Source organism: Protopterus annectens, chromosome 14.part0 (assembly GCF_019279795.1).
Source record: "Protopterus annectens isolate FY-2018-M chromosome 14.part0, PAN1.0, whole genome shotgun sequence".
Taxonomy (NCBI): domain Eukaryota; kingdom Metazoa; phylum Chordata; order Ceratodontiformes; family Protopteridae; genus Protopterus; species Protopterus annectens.
The window spans coordinates 57,865,354-57,886,076 of record NC_056748.1 but is presented as its reverse complement, the minus strand read 5'-3'; the positions used below and the strand labels follow the sequence as shown (position 1 = coordinate 57,886,076).

Sequence of the window (20,723 nt, the reverse complement as noted above, 5' to 3'; positions counted from 1 at the left end):
TATTACAATTGAAATTTTACATTCCAGAGTAATAGTAAACATCTAGCAACAGTACAGTCTAAGGGTCATTAGCAATGAATTACAATTGAGCACGGGAAATTGTTGGAAATAAACTATTAACAACATTTGGAAGTTATGGGGGAGTAGGAGAGCAACTGATATGATTGCAGAGATGATACAGAGAGTTAGAAGATGGGTTTTCATATAGGAGGGTCCTATCTGGGGAAGGAGCAAGGGCATTCCCACTTTGAAGATAAGCAGGATAGCAGAGAGTGTCCAGGTGGCCGTAAAGATATGTAGATTTTGAGCAGGTTCTGATTTTCTAACAGGAGGATGGTTTAAATATGAGTTTATGGACAGTGGTGAGTTTAACGAGGTTCACATAGTTAGGAAGCTTCATCCATTGCAGTAGTGGAGGGAGATGCAGTGATGGGATGAGTTCCTAGAGCTGGTGGTGAATTTGCAGATTTTATTGTAGCAGGCTTCTAATTTAGTTTGATGGCTGAGCTGAAGATATGAGAACATAGGAGCACCAAACATTACGGAGAGGAGAAGGTATGTGGAGGCAAGGGTCTTTGGGGTAGAGGGGGGGGTGAGATAACAGTTATGCCTGTATAGCAGTCCTAATTTTTGGTGCTTTTTTGATGTTAGTTTGAATGTGGATATTGAATTTTAGATGTTCATCAGTAATGACACCGAGCGGTTTGGTGTGAAGGACAATTGTAATGGGGGTGTTATTCTGGCTTATGATCTTGAAGGAGTTTTTATCAATGAAGGAGTGTCTAGATGGGGAAAAATCATTAATTTGGTTTTATTGGTATTAAGGGCTAGGTGGTTGTTTTGAATCCAAGTTTCAGTATTTGAGAAAGTTGACTGGATTATCTGCAGAAGGTCGGAAGGGATGTCAGCTAAGCAGATGATTGTTGAATCATCTGCATACTGGATTTGTGGAGAATTTGGAGATGGAGAGGTGAAAGCTGTTGATGAATATATTGAAAAATAAGGGGCCAAAGACAGAACCTTGCGGTACCCCAGTAGGAGTGTATAGAAAGGAAGAGGTGGAATGTTTCCATTTAACAACTTGTTGTCTTTTGGAGAGGTAGCTGGTGAACCAAGCTATGGTGGAAGGGAAGAGATTGAGGGAGGAGAGTTGTGATAGTAGTATAGGGTGGGAGATGGTGTCAAAGGCTTTGGAAAGGTCTAGGAACAGGGTTGATATGATTTTGCCGGAGTCATGAGCATAGTTAATGGACTTGAGGAAGGAGAGAAGTGCAGTGATGGTACTGTGGCCAGGATGGAATCCATGTTGTGTGAGGTTAGGAGGTTGTTTTGTGTTAGATAAGGCATCAGTTGTGAGTGAATAAATTTTTCCAGGACTTTTGAGAGTGGGAAAAGTATGGCAATAGGACAGAAGTTAGTGGTGTCAGTGTTTTTGCCACCTTTATGGAGTAGGATGAAAAATGCTTGTCTCCAAACTGAGGGGACATAAGATTCTTGGATAGACCTATTTATTATGATGGAGATAGGGAAGATGATGCTGTTGGCAGATAGCTTGAGGAAGAATGCAGGTAAATTATCTGGTGCATTGGAGCATGGTTTCAGTTGGAGGAGGAGTTTTGTATTATGTGTGTGGGCACAGGATTGAGGCTGTAGGAAGGGGTATGTGTTTTGAGATCAGAGTGGGAGGTACGGGTAGATGGGGAAGATACTGGTGGGGAGCTGGGGAAGCCGGCAGTAAGGAGATAGTATTCCAGAATTTTCTAGGGTTGTTAGTATGTTCAGACTGAATCTTAGAGTAATATGTTTTTGGTCTCTGGTTATTAGTTTTTTATGGAGTTGTGGAGTTGTTTAAGTTCTAGTAGGGTATTATGTTGCTTATTTCTTTGGTATTGCTGGCAATTTTTGTCTCTTAGGAGCACAATCTGTTTAGTTTCCTTAGATAGCCAGGGAGAAGTTATAGCTTTAACTCTTTTGGTCATGAGAGGAGCAAGATTATTGAGTAGGTACAGAAAAGTTTCATTAAAGCAGTTGATGGCATTGTCAAGGGGAAAAGTTCTTAAAGGTATCCAGTCAGCTAGTTTTAGGCGGTCTGAAAATATTTGTGGGTTGAAGTTGTACAGGTTTTGGGTATGAATGTAGTGATGTTGTTTAAGAAGGGGGGAGGGGTACCGGTCAGAAAGGCTGGTAGATGGTCACTGAGGGGGTCAGGAAGGATTCCTGAATTTGAGATTCGATTTGCATGAGACACTAAGATCCAGTCAATGATGGAGCCAGAGGTTCCATCTTTGTTTGGCCTGGTGGGTGAAGTTAAAGAAGTTAATTGTTTGGGTAGGGGATTGAGAGTTAATGGTGGCCCAGTTAATGTTCATGTCACCTAGGATGAGGGTTTAATTTTTAACCAGGAGAGAATGTCTTCTAGTATTGGGGTTTTATAACCTGGAGGGATGTAAAGAAAAGCTATGCATATGGACTTGTGTTTGTTCAATTTTAAGAGAGCTATGGTTAATTTAAAGTTGGCAAATTTTGGAGTATTCTATTGGGTAACTGAGTAGGTAGAAGAGTAGATTATGGCTACACCACCTCCTTTTTTATTGGGCCTATCATTACAAATCATATGGTAGCCAGGTGGCAGGATTTCATTATATTTTATGTGTGGTTTAAGCCAAGCTTCTGAGATGGTAACTATGTGTGGCTGGTTGTGGGTAAGCCAGGAGTGTAGGTTAGGAATTTTACTATGGAGACTTTTTACATTAATTGTGGTAATGTGAATGCTCTTGGGGATGCGAGGGGATGATGGAGGGGGAGAGGAGATGGTTGGGAGATTGGTGGGCCCGAGATTGGGGTGAATGTCACCAGAAAGAGAGGGGGCAATATGATCTAGTATGAGGGCAATAAAGTCTAATGTGGAGGGGGAGTTTGACAGGAGGTAGGTAGAGTATTTGTTAGGGAGTGGATGGTATGGTAAGTTAGAAGAGGGTATATAGGTAGTAATTTGTGTTTCTATAAGAGGGTTATGTTTAATGGGTAGAGTTCATGGGTTATAGATAAGGAGGAGGAGGATGAAGTATGTTGGTAGTTAGAGGTATAGTGTAGTGGTAGGGTTTAAGAGGCATTAGGGAGTTGTGCAAGGTAAGTAAAGGTACTAGGGAGTGCAATGGGAAGTATTAAGCTAAGAAAACGTGTTGGTGATAGACACTATATTGATGGAGTTAATCACTTTAAGTTAGGTTTGTGAGTGTGTGGGAGAGGTGGTGCATGACTAGATGAGAAATGGAGTGGGACGAGTTAATGTGGGAGAGGTGGTGCATGACTAGATGAAAAATGGAGTGGGAGGAGTTAATGATAAATGTGGAAGCAGTGGTAGGCGGACTGGAATTGAGGGCAGGGTAGGTGAGCAGAGTGAGCCCGAAGGGCGAACAGAGTGGGCAGAGCCAATCTATGCTGATCTGCTGTGAAAACAATTAGTGGAGCCCTATGGGGTAAGTAACCAATAGAATAATTCAAAGAGCTTAACAGAAGTTATAATTAGAGGGATTTCAGATGTGATGTAGTGGCTGAGTGGGTTTTGGGTACAGTTTTACTATTGGGGGGAGAGACATAATAGCAGTTGTAAGCACCTGGATAGAAGCAGAGAGGCTGTGGAGGCGATCAACTAATAGTCCAAACCTTTTCTTAAATTTATATTTTTGGAGTGTCTGCACTCTCAAGCATAGAGAGAGGAACAAACCGGACCCACTATGTAGCAAAGATGTACAGGCACTAAAGGAAAATAGAGAGGGAAGAAATTGTATTAAAGGAGTTAGACAACCTCAGTGAAACAAACCTAATATCAATGTCATTCAGGTTGTATAGCAAACACTAGGCAGCAGAATTACTTAGCAATAACATTCCAATAATAGTTCAGTTAAACCGCAGCTATAATCAGTAGACAGATTACAAATAAACACAGATAACTAATAATTCCAGTTTGTACAAAAGCAGCTAAAATATATAAATTGACTGCAGAATAAAAATAGAAACACTAACTGTAAAACCATGTGCAGCCAAGTAACTTGGTTCACACATATATAGCCCTGGTCTCAACAGGTACAGAAAACAAAATTAGTATAAGAAGTGAATGCATGGGTTCAATTTAAAACCCAAGTGCAGCTCCCAATGCAGTGTTAGTCCTCAGAGGTTGAATTAAATGCCAGCAGAAGATTAACAATATTACAGACTGTCTTCCCTAACAGGGACTGATATTAGAGTATAGGCAAAGAGAAAGGGATAGTGGAGTCCTCTCTGCTAGTGTTTTTAGTCAAATCTAGAACAAACACTGTTGTTAAAAAGAGACAGTACAGCCTATAACATACTGCATGACACTAAGACTCAATCCGAGGAAGTTGGAAAAGAATAGAAACAGAGACTGGAAAAAAAATATTTTTTTGAGCTGGGACACAGGATCTGAATTGCCTGGCATAATAATGCCTTCCTAAGTTTAATTCAATTGGCTGCCAAAAATCCAATTACTAAAAAATGAAATTCAAAATGTAAGCCAGCTGAAGTGATTATTCTAAAAGGTTTAAAAGACCTGGAATTGTTGCTTTTTTTTTTTTTTAAAAAGGAAAGAAGTAAATTACATAGAGATAAACAGAATTTGAAGTAACTATAGATGCAGAATAATGTTCAGGAGGAGGAGTAAGGTTTAAGGGAAGGTAGAAATTGGGCAATTTATGTAATATTGGACTAAATGAGAATTGTTATAAAGAAAGAAAATATACATGTAATGTATAATGTATGTAAATGCAGTTTACTTTCTTTTGATGTCTGCTTGCCTATTTCTTAAGTGATAATTTAATGAAGGCTTAAAAATAATCCACACTTATGTTTCTTATATAGACTATATTGAGAACTATATACACATGTAACTACATGTATCTATATAGAATAAACTTTTCAGAATCTCCATTTAAACTGAATGTTCCCTTATATACATATGTTACTACTTGGAATCTTCTTATCATAAACATATTATTGTGCTGGCAAAAGCCACTTGCTACTTAACTTATAGTTTCCTGGATTTCAGTGTGGGCTTGATAGATGCTTTCTCATTCAAGCCCTTGCCTCTTTCTGCCCTAAGTCTGATAATCCATTTTACATCTTTACTTTCAGTTAAATTTCTAGCGTCACCTTCAAGTATAATAGGTGTTACCCTATCTATTACCATGAACACAAATCAGTGGTCTTCCCCCGACATCATGACATGCTTAGAGAGAGCATTGATAGGGAGTTTAATTCTTATATTATATACATGCTCTCTCACCCTATCTCTAAGGACTTTGTCAGTTTTCCCAACATAGAACGATCCACATGCTGTGCACTGAGCAAGCTACACCACATGTGATGTTCTATAGTTGGCACATATATTGAATATAAAGTATTGACCTGTATCTGGATGTAAAAAAGATGCAGTTGCATCCATATAGTGGCATAAATTACAATTACCACATGGGTGTGTACCCAATATTTTTTCAGCATAGTCACTATTATTTTTGGATGGCATAAAACCTTTTCAAATTACATTTATTTTTAGAAAGGAATTTAGGATGTTCACCAACAACCTCCCTGACATTTGTGTCTGTTGTCAAAACTGTCCAATTCTTGGTTACAATGTCAGTGATAGATCTAGTGTCCATGGTAAAAAACAAAGGCACCTTAACCGGGGTGGGCATCAGTGTACCCGTCCCTTGTTGTCCATCATTGACACTAGGGTTTAGCTCTATCCACCCTGAGGTTATTAAGTTCCACAAGATTCCTCTCTATTTCTGGCAAGCTATAACCTCTCTCCATTAGTCTTTTTTTAAGTTTAGCCAATTCATTCCGGAATCCTTCATCCATAGCATTTAATCTGGATGCTCTCATCCCTTGTTCCTTTATTATATGTCTAAATATATGCTGGGGATGCACACTGTTCCTGAACAACAATGTATTCCTATAACATTGTTTCCTGTAAACCCCAGTGTTGATAAGACCATTCTCAAGTCTCTCAACATATATCTAGATATTCAATTCTAACTCGGGAGTAGCTCATGGTGAATTTCAGATATTCAAATGTTCCATTTATATCTTCAAGGAATCTTTCCAGTTCTACCACTATACCCGCCCAAATTATGAAGATTCCAAGTAGTAACATAAGGGGACATTCAGTTTAAATGGAGATTCTGAAAAGTTTATTCTACTTAGATACATGTAGTTATATGTGTATATATATTTCTCATATATGATGGTATGTGGTTGGAAATATATTTTTATATATATTTTTTACACACAGATATATATTTTTATATGTGATTATATGTTGTCTGTATAATAATATGTTTATGACAAGAAACTTTGAGTAATAACATATAAGGGAATTTCTAGTTTAAATTTTGAGACAAGTTTATTTTATATAGATATATATGTTTATATGTGTATACATCTCTCATATTTGATGAAATTTTGTAGGAGACACACATTTCTATATGCAAATACATTTTTATATGTAACAATATGCTGCTAGGAAGATGTTTAGGAATTTACATGTTGTCCCAGTAAACTTAGGCGGAATTGTAAGTATGTATCTTTTTTAAATCTGAGTAAAAGTGAACATTTCAAATGAATGCAATTAAGTTGTACACAATTTGATTGGATAATGAATACTATTTAAATGTAATGTAGGTTGAAGGATCTTTTGATCTACAAAAACTCTTATGTGAAAGAGCTTACCTCCTTCATTAAAGTTTTTATTTTTTATTATATGTTTTATGGTTATATCTTCATTTAAACTGCCTGGCTCGTATATTGTCACACTTTTTGCTGTTTTTGGAATATTATTTTTATTTGATAGCATGGACATCAAGCTGGCACCTCGGCGTTCGTGAAAATCTACTGCCAATCATTAGCGGACCAGAGTTCCGCTGTGGTGACCCCTAACCGGGAAAAGCCGAAAAGACAAACAGCAACTACAGTTGTCTTTCGAGGTGTGACTTTCTGTTTTATATATATATATATATATATATATATATATATATATATGTGTGTGTGTGTGTGTGTGTGTATATATATATATATATATATATATATATATATATATATATATATATATGGTTCCCATTCAGAAGCCTGAAACATCATAAGCCTGAAAATCAAAATCCTGAAACCAAAAGCCTGAAAATTCAGAATCCTGAAAACTCAAAATCCTGAAAGCCCAAAATCCTGAAAGACCAAAATCCTGAAAGACCATAATCCTGAAACTCAAAATCCTGAAAACACAAATAATGCTAATATGTCACTATAAAGACACTAATATCTACCAACTGACCCTGACCCTAACCCTAACCCTAAGGTCCGTCACTATCGCACACTCACCTGACCCGCGCCCTAACCCTAACTCACTTAAACCGCCCCTAACCCCAATATTTGTCACTATTGCATACATGCCTAACCTGCGCCCTAACCCTAACTCACTTAAACCGCCCTAACCCTAAAATAAAACCAACCGCACACTTACCTGACCCCAACGCATGACCTAACACCACAGGGCTAACAATAGCAAAGCCACAATGACATCAGTATGTCTATTATGTGTTTTCAGGATTTTGAGTTTCAGGATTTTGGGCTTTCAGGATTTTGGGCTTTCAGGATTTTGAGTTTTCAGGATTCTGAATTTTCAGGCTTTTGGTTTCAGGATTTTGATTTTCAGGCTTATGATGTTTCAGGCTTCTGAATGGGAACCATATATATATATATATATATATGTGTGTGTATATAAACAGCAGTGGGCATTGTGGTAGTTGCATTTAATGAGCATTTACTTACATATGCAGTGCAAATAAATGCCATGTTTGAATTTCCTATTAGGCTTCTAAGCTAAGACATAATCCTAAATCCCAGAGGTTTGCCACTGATTTACTGCCTATCCCTGGCCATTCCTATGGTATGCCCCCCTAACATAGAAATGCCTGAAACATCAACAGTAACTGGAGATATGTTGATATCACTGCAAAGTTAAATTAGAATTCAGGGATTCACCTATGAAGATAATCAATCCTAACACCTTCATACTTTTTTTAAGACTGCAATATGCAGTGGTTCTGCAAGATGGCTTGTATATCACTGTATACTCTGTGTGTCACCAACCATATATAGTTTGCGGAATTTAACAAGGCTGCCACACATTTCAGTAAGTTACATTTAAGCCATTTAATATAAAACTGTAACCATGCTCAAGCACAATCCTGTCTATTGTAGTCCTGCCCCATTCCATTTAGCTCTACCCATTCATTTGTTGCATGCACCTTGAACTTATTTTGAATTCACCTGCCACCAATGGTGGTCTCTCTCTCTCTCTCTCTCTTTCTCTTAAGACTAAAGGTATTATAAGTATCCAATCCATCCATGTTCAACCCCGTTTTTCCATTTTGTACATGGGATCGGGGTGTCACTGCAACAGTTACAATCATCTTGAGCCAAGGTTATAAACATCTAATCATCTACCACAAAATATGATATTTTCGGGGAAGTGCAATTCCTCTTTGAGAGAATTGCTATGTTTGTTTCATTGGAACCCTACAAAGTTTACTGGCAAAGTAACTGAAATTGTGGAAGTTAGGTGTCTATTACTTCCTTTTGCAACTGTGCCTGGTAAAGATATCGCAGGTGTGTTACTATTTGATGCCAGGTACTGTGGTACAAACAAGAGCTCCTTAGACAGCACAGGATAATGCAGGTTTCACCACCTCAAAACTATTTTCCTACCTTTATTCAGAAGTGCAAAATGGTGTCAGACATTCTTAATTGATCATTCTTGCTATCAGAATCTGCTAATTGTAAAAGGATCAATGCCTAACATTTTCGGACAACAGGGCAGAACATCAGTTTTTAGAAATCTAATCTAATAGTTAGGTGATTGACGTCTTCTGCATGTAAAGCACTGATTTACATTATATTGTAACAGAATTTTTTTCTGCTGGCACATGCACTGAATGTTTAAGGTACCATCTTCTAGTTCACAAAATTAAAATAAACCCTGTAAACTAAATACGAAAATAGCCTGTGTTATGGAAAGACCATTTTTTAAATTGCTTCGACAATAAACTGTGTAAACTGAAAAACTAACTGGAAGATAAAATACTACAACATAAGCAGAGAGGCGTGCAGCTACTCAAACCTTCACTTCCCATAAACTACTTTGCAAAGCAACTACTGAGTCATCTGTATAATGCACATGCACTATTTTCAGCTGTAGCAGCAAGTGATAATGTCAGAGTCAAAAAGGGAAGTATCAGTTTTACTTTTTTAAAGGATGAGGAAGCCAAACTGTATACTATGTTTCATATTGATAATCACAAGCAAACAGATAATTTAATACAGTAATAGAAATGCCTGAAGCTTCTGTAATCCAAAGAAAAACTACTACAGATAAACGACTTTCACATGGGTGCAATCATGTGATGAAATTGCACTGTGTATATAGTGTAGTGTCTTGTATCTTTAAAATGTTTCTGCTGTTAAATGGTACATAATGCTCAGAAGTGACAAAAGGCTTGCAATTAATATTCATCTGAGACTATTCTGTCCTTCTCCATGTCCCTGTCTCTCAGTCTTTATAATGCTTCTCCGTAATTTCAGTCTTGGACTAATTTTATCATTTAAACCATTTACTCATGGATAAGCATTTCTAGTATGAGACTCAAATCCAGTATCTCAGTAGGCTTATGGTTAAACTTATTTTGAAATAAGTTTAACAACAGTATATACATCTTTTTACCATGTTTTTCATGAATCAAGGGATTTTCCATTAACTTGTAGGGTTCAGGTTGAATCAGAATTTAAAATGTTGTTGTTTCATTTCTGAATCTCATTTTGCAAAACCAATTGTTTCATTATTTTTTAGAATGCATCCCATGACTGTATTTTCATATTAAATATATTTGGAAAATCTACTGTTCTCATCTTTTATTTCTTCTACCATATTACGCTTGCTGCAAGTACTAAAATTATTTGCATCCTTTACTCTTTTTATTACATTCTTCGAACTTTACACCTTTTCACTAAAAAAAACCTCCAAGGACAATGCAATAGACCACCCATACATGTCAAGCAGAGCGCCTCTTTGGCTCTCTTCAAAGGGAACCTTGATGATTGGATGGGAGATAGGAAATTCACCCTGGGGATCATGTCAGTCGCCCTGCTAGACAGGGGTCCAGGGAAGTAAATACTGTGGGAAGAAATAGCTATGGAATTGTTATGGCCAGGCTTGTATAGGCCCTAGGGCCGATAGCCTAGTACCAACCTATAAACCTATGAACAGTAGCCACAATAAAGTACAGAGTTTAGCAGACTAAAATGACACTATATCTTTAAAGAATCTTTAAAGAATGAATAAAGAAGACTGTTGAATTACAATTTAAACAGATTTGACATATAATTTTCTTAGATTTTATATAGTATCTGATGATTTTAACTACCTCATAATGTGCTTCCACATGAAAGCTTGTGTTTCTGGATTTTTTTTTAAAAGTATTTTAAAATGCCTTGGTTTATAAATGTACCTATGATTTCTTGAGGTAGTCTTGTTTGCTTTGTTATTTTGTCAATATTTGTGGTAGTTGACATAATGGTTAAGATCTTTACCTCTCATACAGAAGGTACAAGGTTTGATCCTGACCTCTGATTAATGCTTGTTTAGAGCCTGCATGTTCTCCCTGTGACTTTGTGGGGTTCTTCCCACTTCTGAAAAACATGTTGAGTTTTTCCATCTCAGAAAACTCACTAGTGAATGGAGCTGTGGGCAACAGCACAAACACTACATGGTGCCCTATGGGAGAAGAACTGTACAGACCATCTACTTTGGGCATCTACTGTGGCATGCAGTATCCTCAAGATAGGAAAACATGGATCACAGACTGCGCCGTGGCAGAGCTAGCCACTTGACAGTGCTAAGATATGGCTCTAGGTGATTCGCTCACGTTGACTAATGAGTTTAAAATGGGCATGGTTAGTGACTGTGATAAGTGGGTTGAGGACCTGACCTACGTCAGGGATGCATGTTAACAGTGAAAGAGATGTATGTGCCCTTATTGGCCAGTGTGTGCCTGCCATAAAGCCCAGTAGCCATTGGTCAATAAGCTACTGGCCTGCTGGTGTCTAGTTGCCCAGTCCGGGTTACCTGGGATAGCTCTATTGAGTGAAAGCTGGATGTAAAACCAATCAACCTGCCAAACACGAACTGAGAATTGCTACATTTAATGTAGGTTCACTAACATTATGCAGCTTGGAAGTGGATGACATGATGATATGGAGGAAGCTGGACATTCTATGTATCCAAGAGACAAGATGGAAGGTCAATACAGCAAAGCCACTTGGCTTGTGATTCAGAGGCTACTACTCTGGAGGGGGACAGGCTAGACATGGTATGGGAATTCTGATGAGAGAGAGGCTTCAGAAGGCAGTGAGGGATATTATCAGAATTAATGGCAGACTCATGGCAACAAGACTCCAGTGTAATGATAGGGCAGTATTCATAATATCAGCCTATGCCCCACAGCAGGGTTGTGACAGTGAGGAAAAGAGTGCATTCAGACAGCAGCTGCAGGACCTACTAGATAAAGCAGGACAACATGAATTGGTGTTGATAATGGGTTACTTGAATGCACATATTGGGACAGACAGTACAGGATATGAGGACTGCCTGGGTCCACATAGGTGAGGTAACAGGAATAATGAAGGAGAAGCCATTTTAGACTTCTGTCTGGAAATGGCTTGACTGTAGCCAACACATAGTTCAGAAAGAGAGACAGTCACAAGACGACATACAAGAGTAGCCAACATGCAACTCAAGTGGATTTCCTCGTAGTAAGGAAAAGACACTGGGGTAGAATCCATGATTGCAAAGTCATTCCCCTGTGAAATAGTCAGCCCACAGCATAAACCACTGGTTGCCATAATCAGCTGCAAGCAGTGGTCAGAGAAGGGTCTAAGGTCAACAGATACCAGGCTGAAGACCTGGATGTTGACTGGAAAGAAAGTACAACAGTTCAAGGAATTACTCAGGGCTCTAGCACCCCAAGGAGAGGAGGAAATAGGTGGAGCTGAAGAAGATGGATGGCAGCACCTCAAAACAGCTTGGACTACAGAACAGATATGTGGCTGAGCCAGGTATGGAAACAATGTACATAGGGGATGGATTCTATAACCATCTGGATATACAAAGTTGATATAAGTATACCTTTTTGCATTTGATCTGTTTCAGTGATAGTTAACAAAATGTGCTGCATTTAATTATTGAATGTACAAAGTTGATATAAGTATACTTTTTTTGCTCTTGATCTGTTTCAGTGGTAGTTAACAAAACTGTGCTGCATTTATTTATTTGTTTGATAGAATATTGCTGGTCCCTGTCTCCATTTTGTTAATGAAACTGTGATGCATTTATTTATTTTCTTGATTGGATATTGCTGGTCTCTGTCTGCATTATGTTTTTCCCCACCCTCCTGTGCAAGTGTTGTTGTATTCTTAAACTTGGTGGATTTGGAATTGCCTGCCCCTGCTGTAAATTTGATTTTGGACACTCCTCCCAGTCCCATCTCATTTTCTCACTCTACTGACTACAGTGAGATCATTTGGGAAGAACTACCCCCTTGCTTCTTTGATTTTGGACACTCCTCCCAGTCCCATCTCATCAGCTCATTATACTGTGTACAGAGAGAGCATTTGGGAAGGCCAACCCCCTTAGTTTCTTAATCTTGAATTTTCTTCTGTTTCCTCCCTCTTCACTTAACAAAAAAGAAATTTACATTTTAGTCAGCTGCTTTTACTGTAATTGTGTATTCTTACTTTATTACCTTAATTTGCTTTGCTGCTTGCTCTTAAGTGTTATTCTGCTGCATTTATTACTGCTTGTTAGTACCCTGATTAAATGTATCTGTTATTCTATTCTAAGACTCTTAGTTTTGGTTTTAGCAATTGGGCTTCAGGCCAGTTGTTTTACATTTAAGAAGGCTTTTGTGGTCTACACTCGTGTGGGCAAACCCTTATCAAAATGCTCTCTCCATAAGTCCACCCAAGTATTCAGAACACTATGTCTAGACAATTTCCATCAGTTTCTCCTGCCAACCTGGTTGACATGGACATATTGAGACAGTGTAGCAACTGCTTCATTTTCACTGACGGCCCTCTTCTCCTAGCATATAATTCTTCTATTTGTGAGAAACACATCAACATCAGTAACCTTGAATCCATGCTCTCTCACACCACAGTCAGTACCCCTGACAAAGAGGAGATTGCCAGCACAAACACCACACCACCCACATCACCTATCCAAGCACAGCACACACTCACCTGTGTAGAGGTCCTCAATAAAAACTTACCTAAACAGCAGAGAACTCCAAAACACACTTACTAAAATCCCACACACAGTACCAAACACATCACACACAGCAGACACACCAGTGTCTCATAAACACAGCCCATAAAGTATAACAATAAACCAAACATACTAGTCATTGGTGACTCAGTTGTGAAACACACTGATGTCCCCCTCACCAGGATTGACAAAAAGAAGCTCACATCAGTTGTCTGCCAGGTGCCAGAATCCGTCACATCACGCACGCACTTAGGTCTCTCTACAACAAGTACAAGTATGACTCTGTTATTGTCTATGTTGGTGTGAATGACTTGAGACATGCCTCCCTGGACTATAAGATGAGAGACATGATTGAGATCTCAGAGTATGTGTCTCAGGCAGTTATGACCCTAGCCCTAAGCAGCATCCTACCTTCACCAAGAATGATACCACAATGCCAACAAAAAAAAAATTGACTTCAACAATTGGCTTAGTTTCTGGTGTCATTCCAAGGGGATCCAGTATCTGTCTGCCTGGGATGACGTGGTTTGTACAAACAAAAGATGAGTGAACCAGCACACAGGCATATCTAGTGATACACCAGCTGAGTCCAAAAATAAAAAAAGAAATCACTGGAAACTAGGGCAAAGTCAGCTAAAATCCTTTAATAATTCCAAACAATTTTCCAGGTGCACAGAGTGAACTGAAGTCCTTTAATGATTTCAAGCAATTTCCAGATAACACAAGTAAAAACTTTCACCCAGAGGGCTTCCTCAGGTGCATAAATAAGTTAGCAAAGGCTAGTGTATGGTTTAAATGCAGTGTAAAAGTCTGGGCTTTTACACTGTATTTAACAACTTGATCCTTGCTGACTTATATCTCGCCCCCCCCCCCCCCCAGCCATAACCAGGCTAAAAACTTCTCAAAAGTTGACAAAACCTCTTAAGTGAGGGTATCAGTAGCCTCACACCACTGCCCCCTCAGGGCATACAGACAACTATGCTGAACAGTATGCCAATGCAGTATATAAGCATCTGTAAAACTGCATGGACTCAGCCTTACCCAATGGAACTAAAACCTGCTCCTTAAGGAAACACAAACCTGTCTGGTGAATGTCCTCTATCAACTGGCTTTACAACAAAAGGAAGAAACTAAATAAGACACACAATGCTCATTTGAGGAAGAAATTCTTGTCCAAGGGTAAAAAGGAACAATTTCCAAATTGGAAAAAACTACCTCCTCAGCTTTAACAAGCAAACTGGATCACTTGAGTAAACCTCCAAAGCCAATTATGAAGTGAAACTAGCCTCCAAAACAAAGGGAAACTACAAAGCCTTCTTCAGTTACGTCAGGAACCTCCATGGTAAAGCCCAGGTTTGTTCCAAATTAGTACTTAACAGTCGCACTTACACTGATCCTATTGACTTAACCAACCTGCTAACAGATAGGTTCAGAGCAACCTTCACACCCCATCTCCCCAAAGGTGCATTCAACATCACTGATACTTGTACTGCACCTCAAATCTCCATTGATCAAGTGTTAAAGGTGCTATCCAAGGCAAAGAATGCAGCTTCCATGGGATCTGGTAGTATGCCAGGCTGTATTCTTCACATCTCCAGCAAGAACTAGCTTTGCCATTGAGCACCCTATTCAACCACAGCCTAACTACAGGCTTCATTTCAGCAGTGTGGAGAACTGCCATTGTCATCTCCTTGCACAAAGGTGTTGCCATTACTGACCCTGGAAACTACTGACCCATTAGCTTGACAAGTCTGATCTGTAAAGCCATGGATCTCATAAGCAAGGACATAGGCAATCTCCAAGCATTTGTTCCCACCCACTTTGGATTCCTCAAGGGCAGATCTTGCTTTTTGAACCTGGTTGACTTCTTTGAGACTGTCACCAAGGTCCTGGATGAGGAAAAGTCAGTACATACAGCTTACCTTGACTTGGCCAAGCCTTTGACGCAATCTCCACTTGGGCATCATCGAAAAGCTAACACAACTTTGGGTAAATCTCTATCTCATCAGGTGGTTGGCCAACTGGCTCACTGATAGGACTCACAAAGTCAAAATAGCTGCCTCCACCTCTGACAGCAGACCTGTCACTAGTGGTGTTCCCCACGGATCTGTCCTTGGACTGCCTACAGTTTGGCATCTACTTCTCAGAGGTCCAGGCAAAGACAAAAGGCCTGTGGCTGACCAAGTTTGTAGATGACTGTAAGTTGGATGTAGTCATTGACTCACCAAATTATGTTAATATACTGCAAGAGGGTCTCACAGCAACAAATGACTGGTGCCAAAGTCATGGCCTTAAGTTAAATGCAAAACATGTATTATTATACCATTCGGCAAAAACACGGCCCGTACTGATTAGCACACATCAACAGAAACCCCCTTGAGCACACAACCTGCGGGGAGTAACCTGGGTACAAAGGTTGACAACAATCTCACATTCGACCATCATGTAGTGGCAGTGGTCAGAAAAGCTTTTTACTTAGTTCATCTCATAAGTAATGGGATTGCTTCCAGAAAAAAGGAGGTTATTACCTCTCTGTACTCTCCCTCTCATTAGGCCAATAATTGAGTACAACATCCCATTTGTTATGTACATCTCCAAACACCTGCACCAACTAGAAAGGCCACAGGAATACCTCACAAAGAGAATCCATGACCTCCAACACCTATCCTATGCAGACAGGCTCAAATCACTATTACACTACTCGGTATTGTACAGATTGCTCAGAGGTGAGCTGTGTCTTGCCTACAAGGCAATCTTGGACCCTGCCTTACTAGAGATCCTCCATATCCATAAGTCTAACTCCTCATGCAATACCGACTCAAAAGGCCTAAATCTAATATGCAATATCAACAAAACCTGCTGGAGAGACAGGTTTGTCTTCCAGAGGCTGCTCCATTTCTGGAATAGACTTCCCATACACATCAAACAGCTTACCTTGCTGACCCTCTTCAAGCGCAACCTTGATGAGTGAATAGGAAACCACAAATTTGTTCTAGGAATTCCACCTGTGACCCTCATTGACAGGGGTGACAGGTTCTGACTGAGGTTTCTTTTTGGGGGATAAACTCTTGGCTAGGCTTCTAAGGGCCCAGGTCCATTAGCCTATGATCCTATGGTGATGGAACACAGAAGTACAGGAAGTGATCAAAAGAAAGGAGTGCAGGAAAAAATGGGATATAGAAAAGACTGACCAGGCTAGGAAGGAATACTGGTTGGCTAACAAAGAAGCTAAGAATGGAGTTGCAATAGCAAAGAACAGGGCATTGGAAGCACTCTACCAATTTCTAGAAAGTGTCTCAGTAGGTGGTAGAAAGAAATTATATCAGGTTGCAAGGCAAAGATAGAAAGATAAAGAAGACAGTTAGACACCCTTCATAAAGGATGCCAGTAAAAATCTGCTCACCAGTCCACAGGATATCATAGGCAGATGGAAGAAGTGTTTCCAGCAACTTCTGAATGAAGAAAACACCATAGAAGCTGCACTGCCCCAGAAACAGCCTACAATGAGAGAAGAAGAGGAGCCCACCATGGAAGTAGTAAGAACAGCACTAAGAAAAATGAAGTCAGGGAAAGCAGCAGGCTCAGATGAGGTGACAGCAGATATGATAAAGATGCTAGGTGAGATAGGAGAGAAATGGCTCTTGAGGGTACTCATAGCAGTGTGGAGAGAAAGGTGTATCCTAGATGACTGGAGAATAAGCATACTCGTGCCAGTGTACAAGAAAAAAGGGGACATCCACAACTGTGGCCAGTACAGAGGCATCAAAGTCCTATCACATTCCATGAAAGTTCTGAAGAGAGTGATTGATAAATGGATGTGCTGTGCAATAGAATGTAAGATGGGAGATGTGCAGTTCAGATTCAGATTGGGATATAGGACAACTGACCCAATGTTTGCAGTGAGACAGACAGTTGAGAAGAAGCAAGAGATGAGAAAAGAGTCCAACTGGGCATTCTTAGACTTGGAGAAAGCATATGACAAGGTCCCAAGACAGCTGATCTGGGCAGTACTATGGTGGTTTGAAGTCCTAGAATTAGTGCAGGCTATGTACAAGGACACAATGACTCAAGTATAAAACATTTTCGGCCTCACAGAGGGATTCCCAGTGGGAGTGGGTGTACAGCTGGGTTCAGCTCTGAGCCCACTGCTGTTCATACTGTTGATGGGCTACATTGGCAAACAGGTTGGAGGGGACAGACCAACAATGTTACTGTATGCAGATGACGTGGCATTACAGGCAGACTTTGAGCATGAACTTCAACAAAGGATAGGGGGATGGAATGCAAAACTAAAGGGACATAGGATGAAACTAAGCACAGATAAGACAGTGGTAATGGCAGCAAATTGGGAATATCAGAAGAAGCTGAGAATTGAGATAGAAGGGAAAATAGTGGAGCAGGTAAATATCATCAGGTATCTGGGAGGGGTGGTTGAGGAAAAGGGAAGTCTGAATGAAGAGGTCAAAGCTAGAATCAGAGGGGCTGCAGCCAACTGGCATAGAGTATCATGTGTAGTCTATGACAAGAAGAATGTCAAAGAAGCCAAAACATAAGTTTACAAGACTGTGGTGCAGCCAGTACTACTGTATGGTACAGAAACCTGAGCAGTAAAGGCAGAGCAGATGAAGAAGCTAGAGATAATGGAAATGAAGTGCCTGAGAAGGGTGGCAGGATGCAAACTGTGGGACAGATGAAGAAATGAGGACATAAGAGCAGAATCCAAAATAGCTCCAATTGCAGAAAAGATCAAAGAGAACAGATTATAGTGGTTCAGACAGTGTGCAGAAAAGCAGAAGACAATCTGGTGAAGAAGATTTGGGACAGACAGGAAGTAGCTAAGAAGAAGCAAGGACGTCCAGCAAAGAGGTGGATGGATTGTGTGAAAGAAGATCTGTGACAGTCAGGCATGAGTGTTGAAGAAGGCAGGAGTGTGACACTAAATCGAAAGAGATGATGACAGTTATCATGATATCCCGACCCCATGTAGAAATTGGGAAAAAGGGGGCTGATGATGATGATGATGATTGTGGCAAACTGTGTCAGACTCAAGCTGCTTTAGAGTCAGCTTCTCTGTGTTCGCTGCACTTTGAGAAAATAACCATCTAGTGCTTTACATGGCTGTTATACAAAGCATAGGTCACTGAGAGGAGGTCAAAGGGCAGACCCAAGACATAATGGAGGAACTGTAGCTCAAGGATAGTGGAGACGAAATCAGTATCACCTCTAGGATAATGGCTGCTGTTAAAACAGAGGCCGTGTCCACAGGAAGGGATGGCAACAGATGGGCCTACCTCATAGTACTTACCAAAACAGTCTTTTTTATGGCAGAAAAACATTGCTGAGAATTTACATGGATCAGTAATAATGAGGCGACGTCCTGCAGACAGACTCTTATTCTCATTTATTTCACTGCCAAGGGGACTGGCAATGTGTCCACTACAAGGCCAAAGATAGCTCTTAGTAATATGCTATCAACAGAGGAGCAAATACAAGGCAATTACCTCATTTTCACATAAAAATACTAAATCCTCAGCAGAAGCCACACAGAGTTTTATGAAATATATTAAATGCAGTAAATCTAGTATACAAATACAGCAATAAATGAACTAGATAACACAGGTTTTGACTCATTTCTGAACAAAATTACCTCTGCATCATTCCAGTTCATAGGTTCATTGATAAACGCATACCAGCCAGATGAATGGTATACCCAGTTGGGGGTAGAGCTGGCAAATTCAGACACTTCAATCAGTAGTGCACCTGTAAAGTCAAAGACAAGCAGATATATAATTCATACGTGTATGTATATCTTCAAATTGCTCACACACACACACACACACACACACACACACACACACACACACACACACACACACACACACAGACACACACACACACAGACACACACACACACAGACACACACACACAGACACACACACACACACACACACAGACACACACACACAGACACACACACACACACACACACACACACACACAAATTATGTTATCAAATGTTAAGCAGAAAAACTCTGAGCATCAGATGCACTGCAAACTAATGCCAAAATAAAGAAAAAACTGCAAGTTGTTTTTAGAGTAGCAAGCCCCCTGCACCCTACAATATGAGACTTAGCTCCATGACCCCCCTTAACTTTTATATCAACTCTGATGTCACATTAACTTGAAGAAATCAGTAATCTCCATAAAAGAAGGGAATCATCGCTGGTGCACAGTTAGAAATTGCATCTGTAGAACTTTGTTATGGTGAAGAGGAGGTCAGCATGGTGTTCCCCAGCATTTTGTGCTTTGGGCAATTAACGATCAAGGAATTTCAACTCCGTGACCTGTAAATATATGCACTACATATCCTAATAGTAGAATCCGAACAAAAGAGATGATAATACACATACCTGACATAATCTGTAGATTTTAAAACATTCCTGGTACATTTATTTATTTATTGACATTTAATTACAGGGAAAGTCTGAATGGGTAAAAAACCATTTTCAGCAGAGGAGAAAAGCTCCAAATTATTACAAAACACATTAACAATAATTTTACAGTCTTCAAAAATAAAACAAAACATCTGCAGTTTAAATAATTATAACAAATTAGACAAAGTATAAAAACAGTGGTTAAGAAAACACAGCAAGTTCCACTGAAATCTGAACTTAGATGACAGGATTCAGAGTCCAGAGTGCTAACCATTACACCACGATTATCACCATTTGTTAACCGGAATAGTCTGACTAACCTTAAGATCCCTTTTCAGTGGAGTCTTGGGGAGAAAAGTTCCAAACTAAAATAACAATTTAAATACAATTACTGTTAAGCAATTAAAAATATCAGTTCTTTTTGCACATTAGTTTGTTTACTCCCTTTGCTTGCACAAGCTACTAAAATTCACTTAAACCCAACACTTTTACTCTACTCTAAAAACTGAAATTAAGCTAACTGTACTAGAAGTCGTGCAATAGCAATATAGAAAAAAAAAACAACTGGAAATGGGATCTTAAGAAAGGGGTAGGAGCAAATTACATAGAAAAAATGGGAATTGTGGGAAGAATACACGCAGAATAATGTTTGAGAGGAGGAATGAGATTTAAAAGAAGGCAGGATTTGAATGAGCTATGTGATGTTTGACAATGACTGGATAGATTGTAAGTGGTGTATAATATTTGCAACTAAAATATGTCAACATGGTTTCTTTTCATTTATTTAAATGTATGATTGCTTTTGCCATAAGTGATAGTTTAATAAAGATGTTTCTTCTTTAAAAAAATTACACAATGGCCACACAAAATATAGACATGCATGCCTGTACCCAAAACAACT

At 39.4% G+C, this 20,723-nt stretch overlaps 1 protein-coding gene across 1 annotated transcript in view; it reads right to left on the bottom strand.

Moving 5' to 3' along the window:
- LOC122788774 (lectin-like) overlaps positions 1–20,723 on the bottom strand; it is an 85,297-nt gene that overhangs the window by 52,178 nt on the left and 12,396 nt on the right. The window contains exon 3 of the mRNA XM_044055668.1: positions 19,035–19,147. Within this exon, the coding sequence (XP_043911603.1) occupies positions 19,035–19,147 (113 nt within the window). The remainder of the gene's footprint in view (positions 1–19,034; positions 19,148–20,723) is intronic.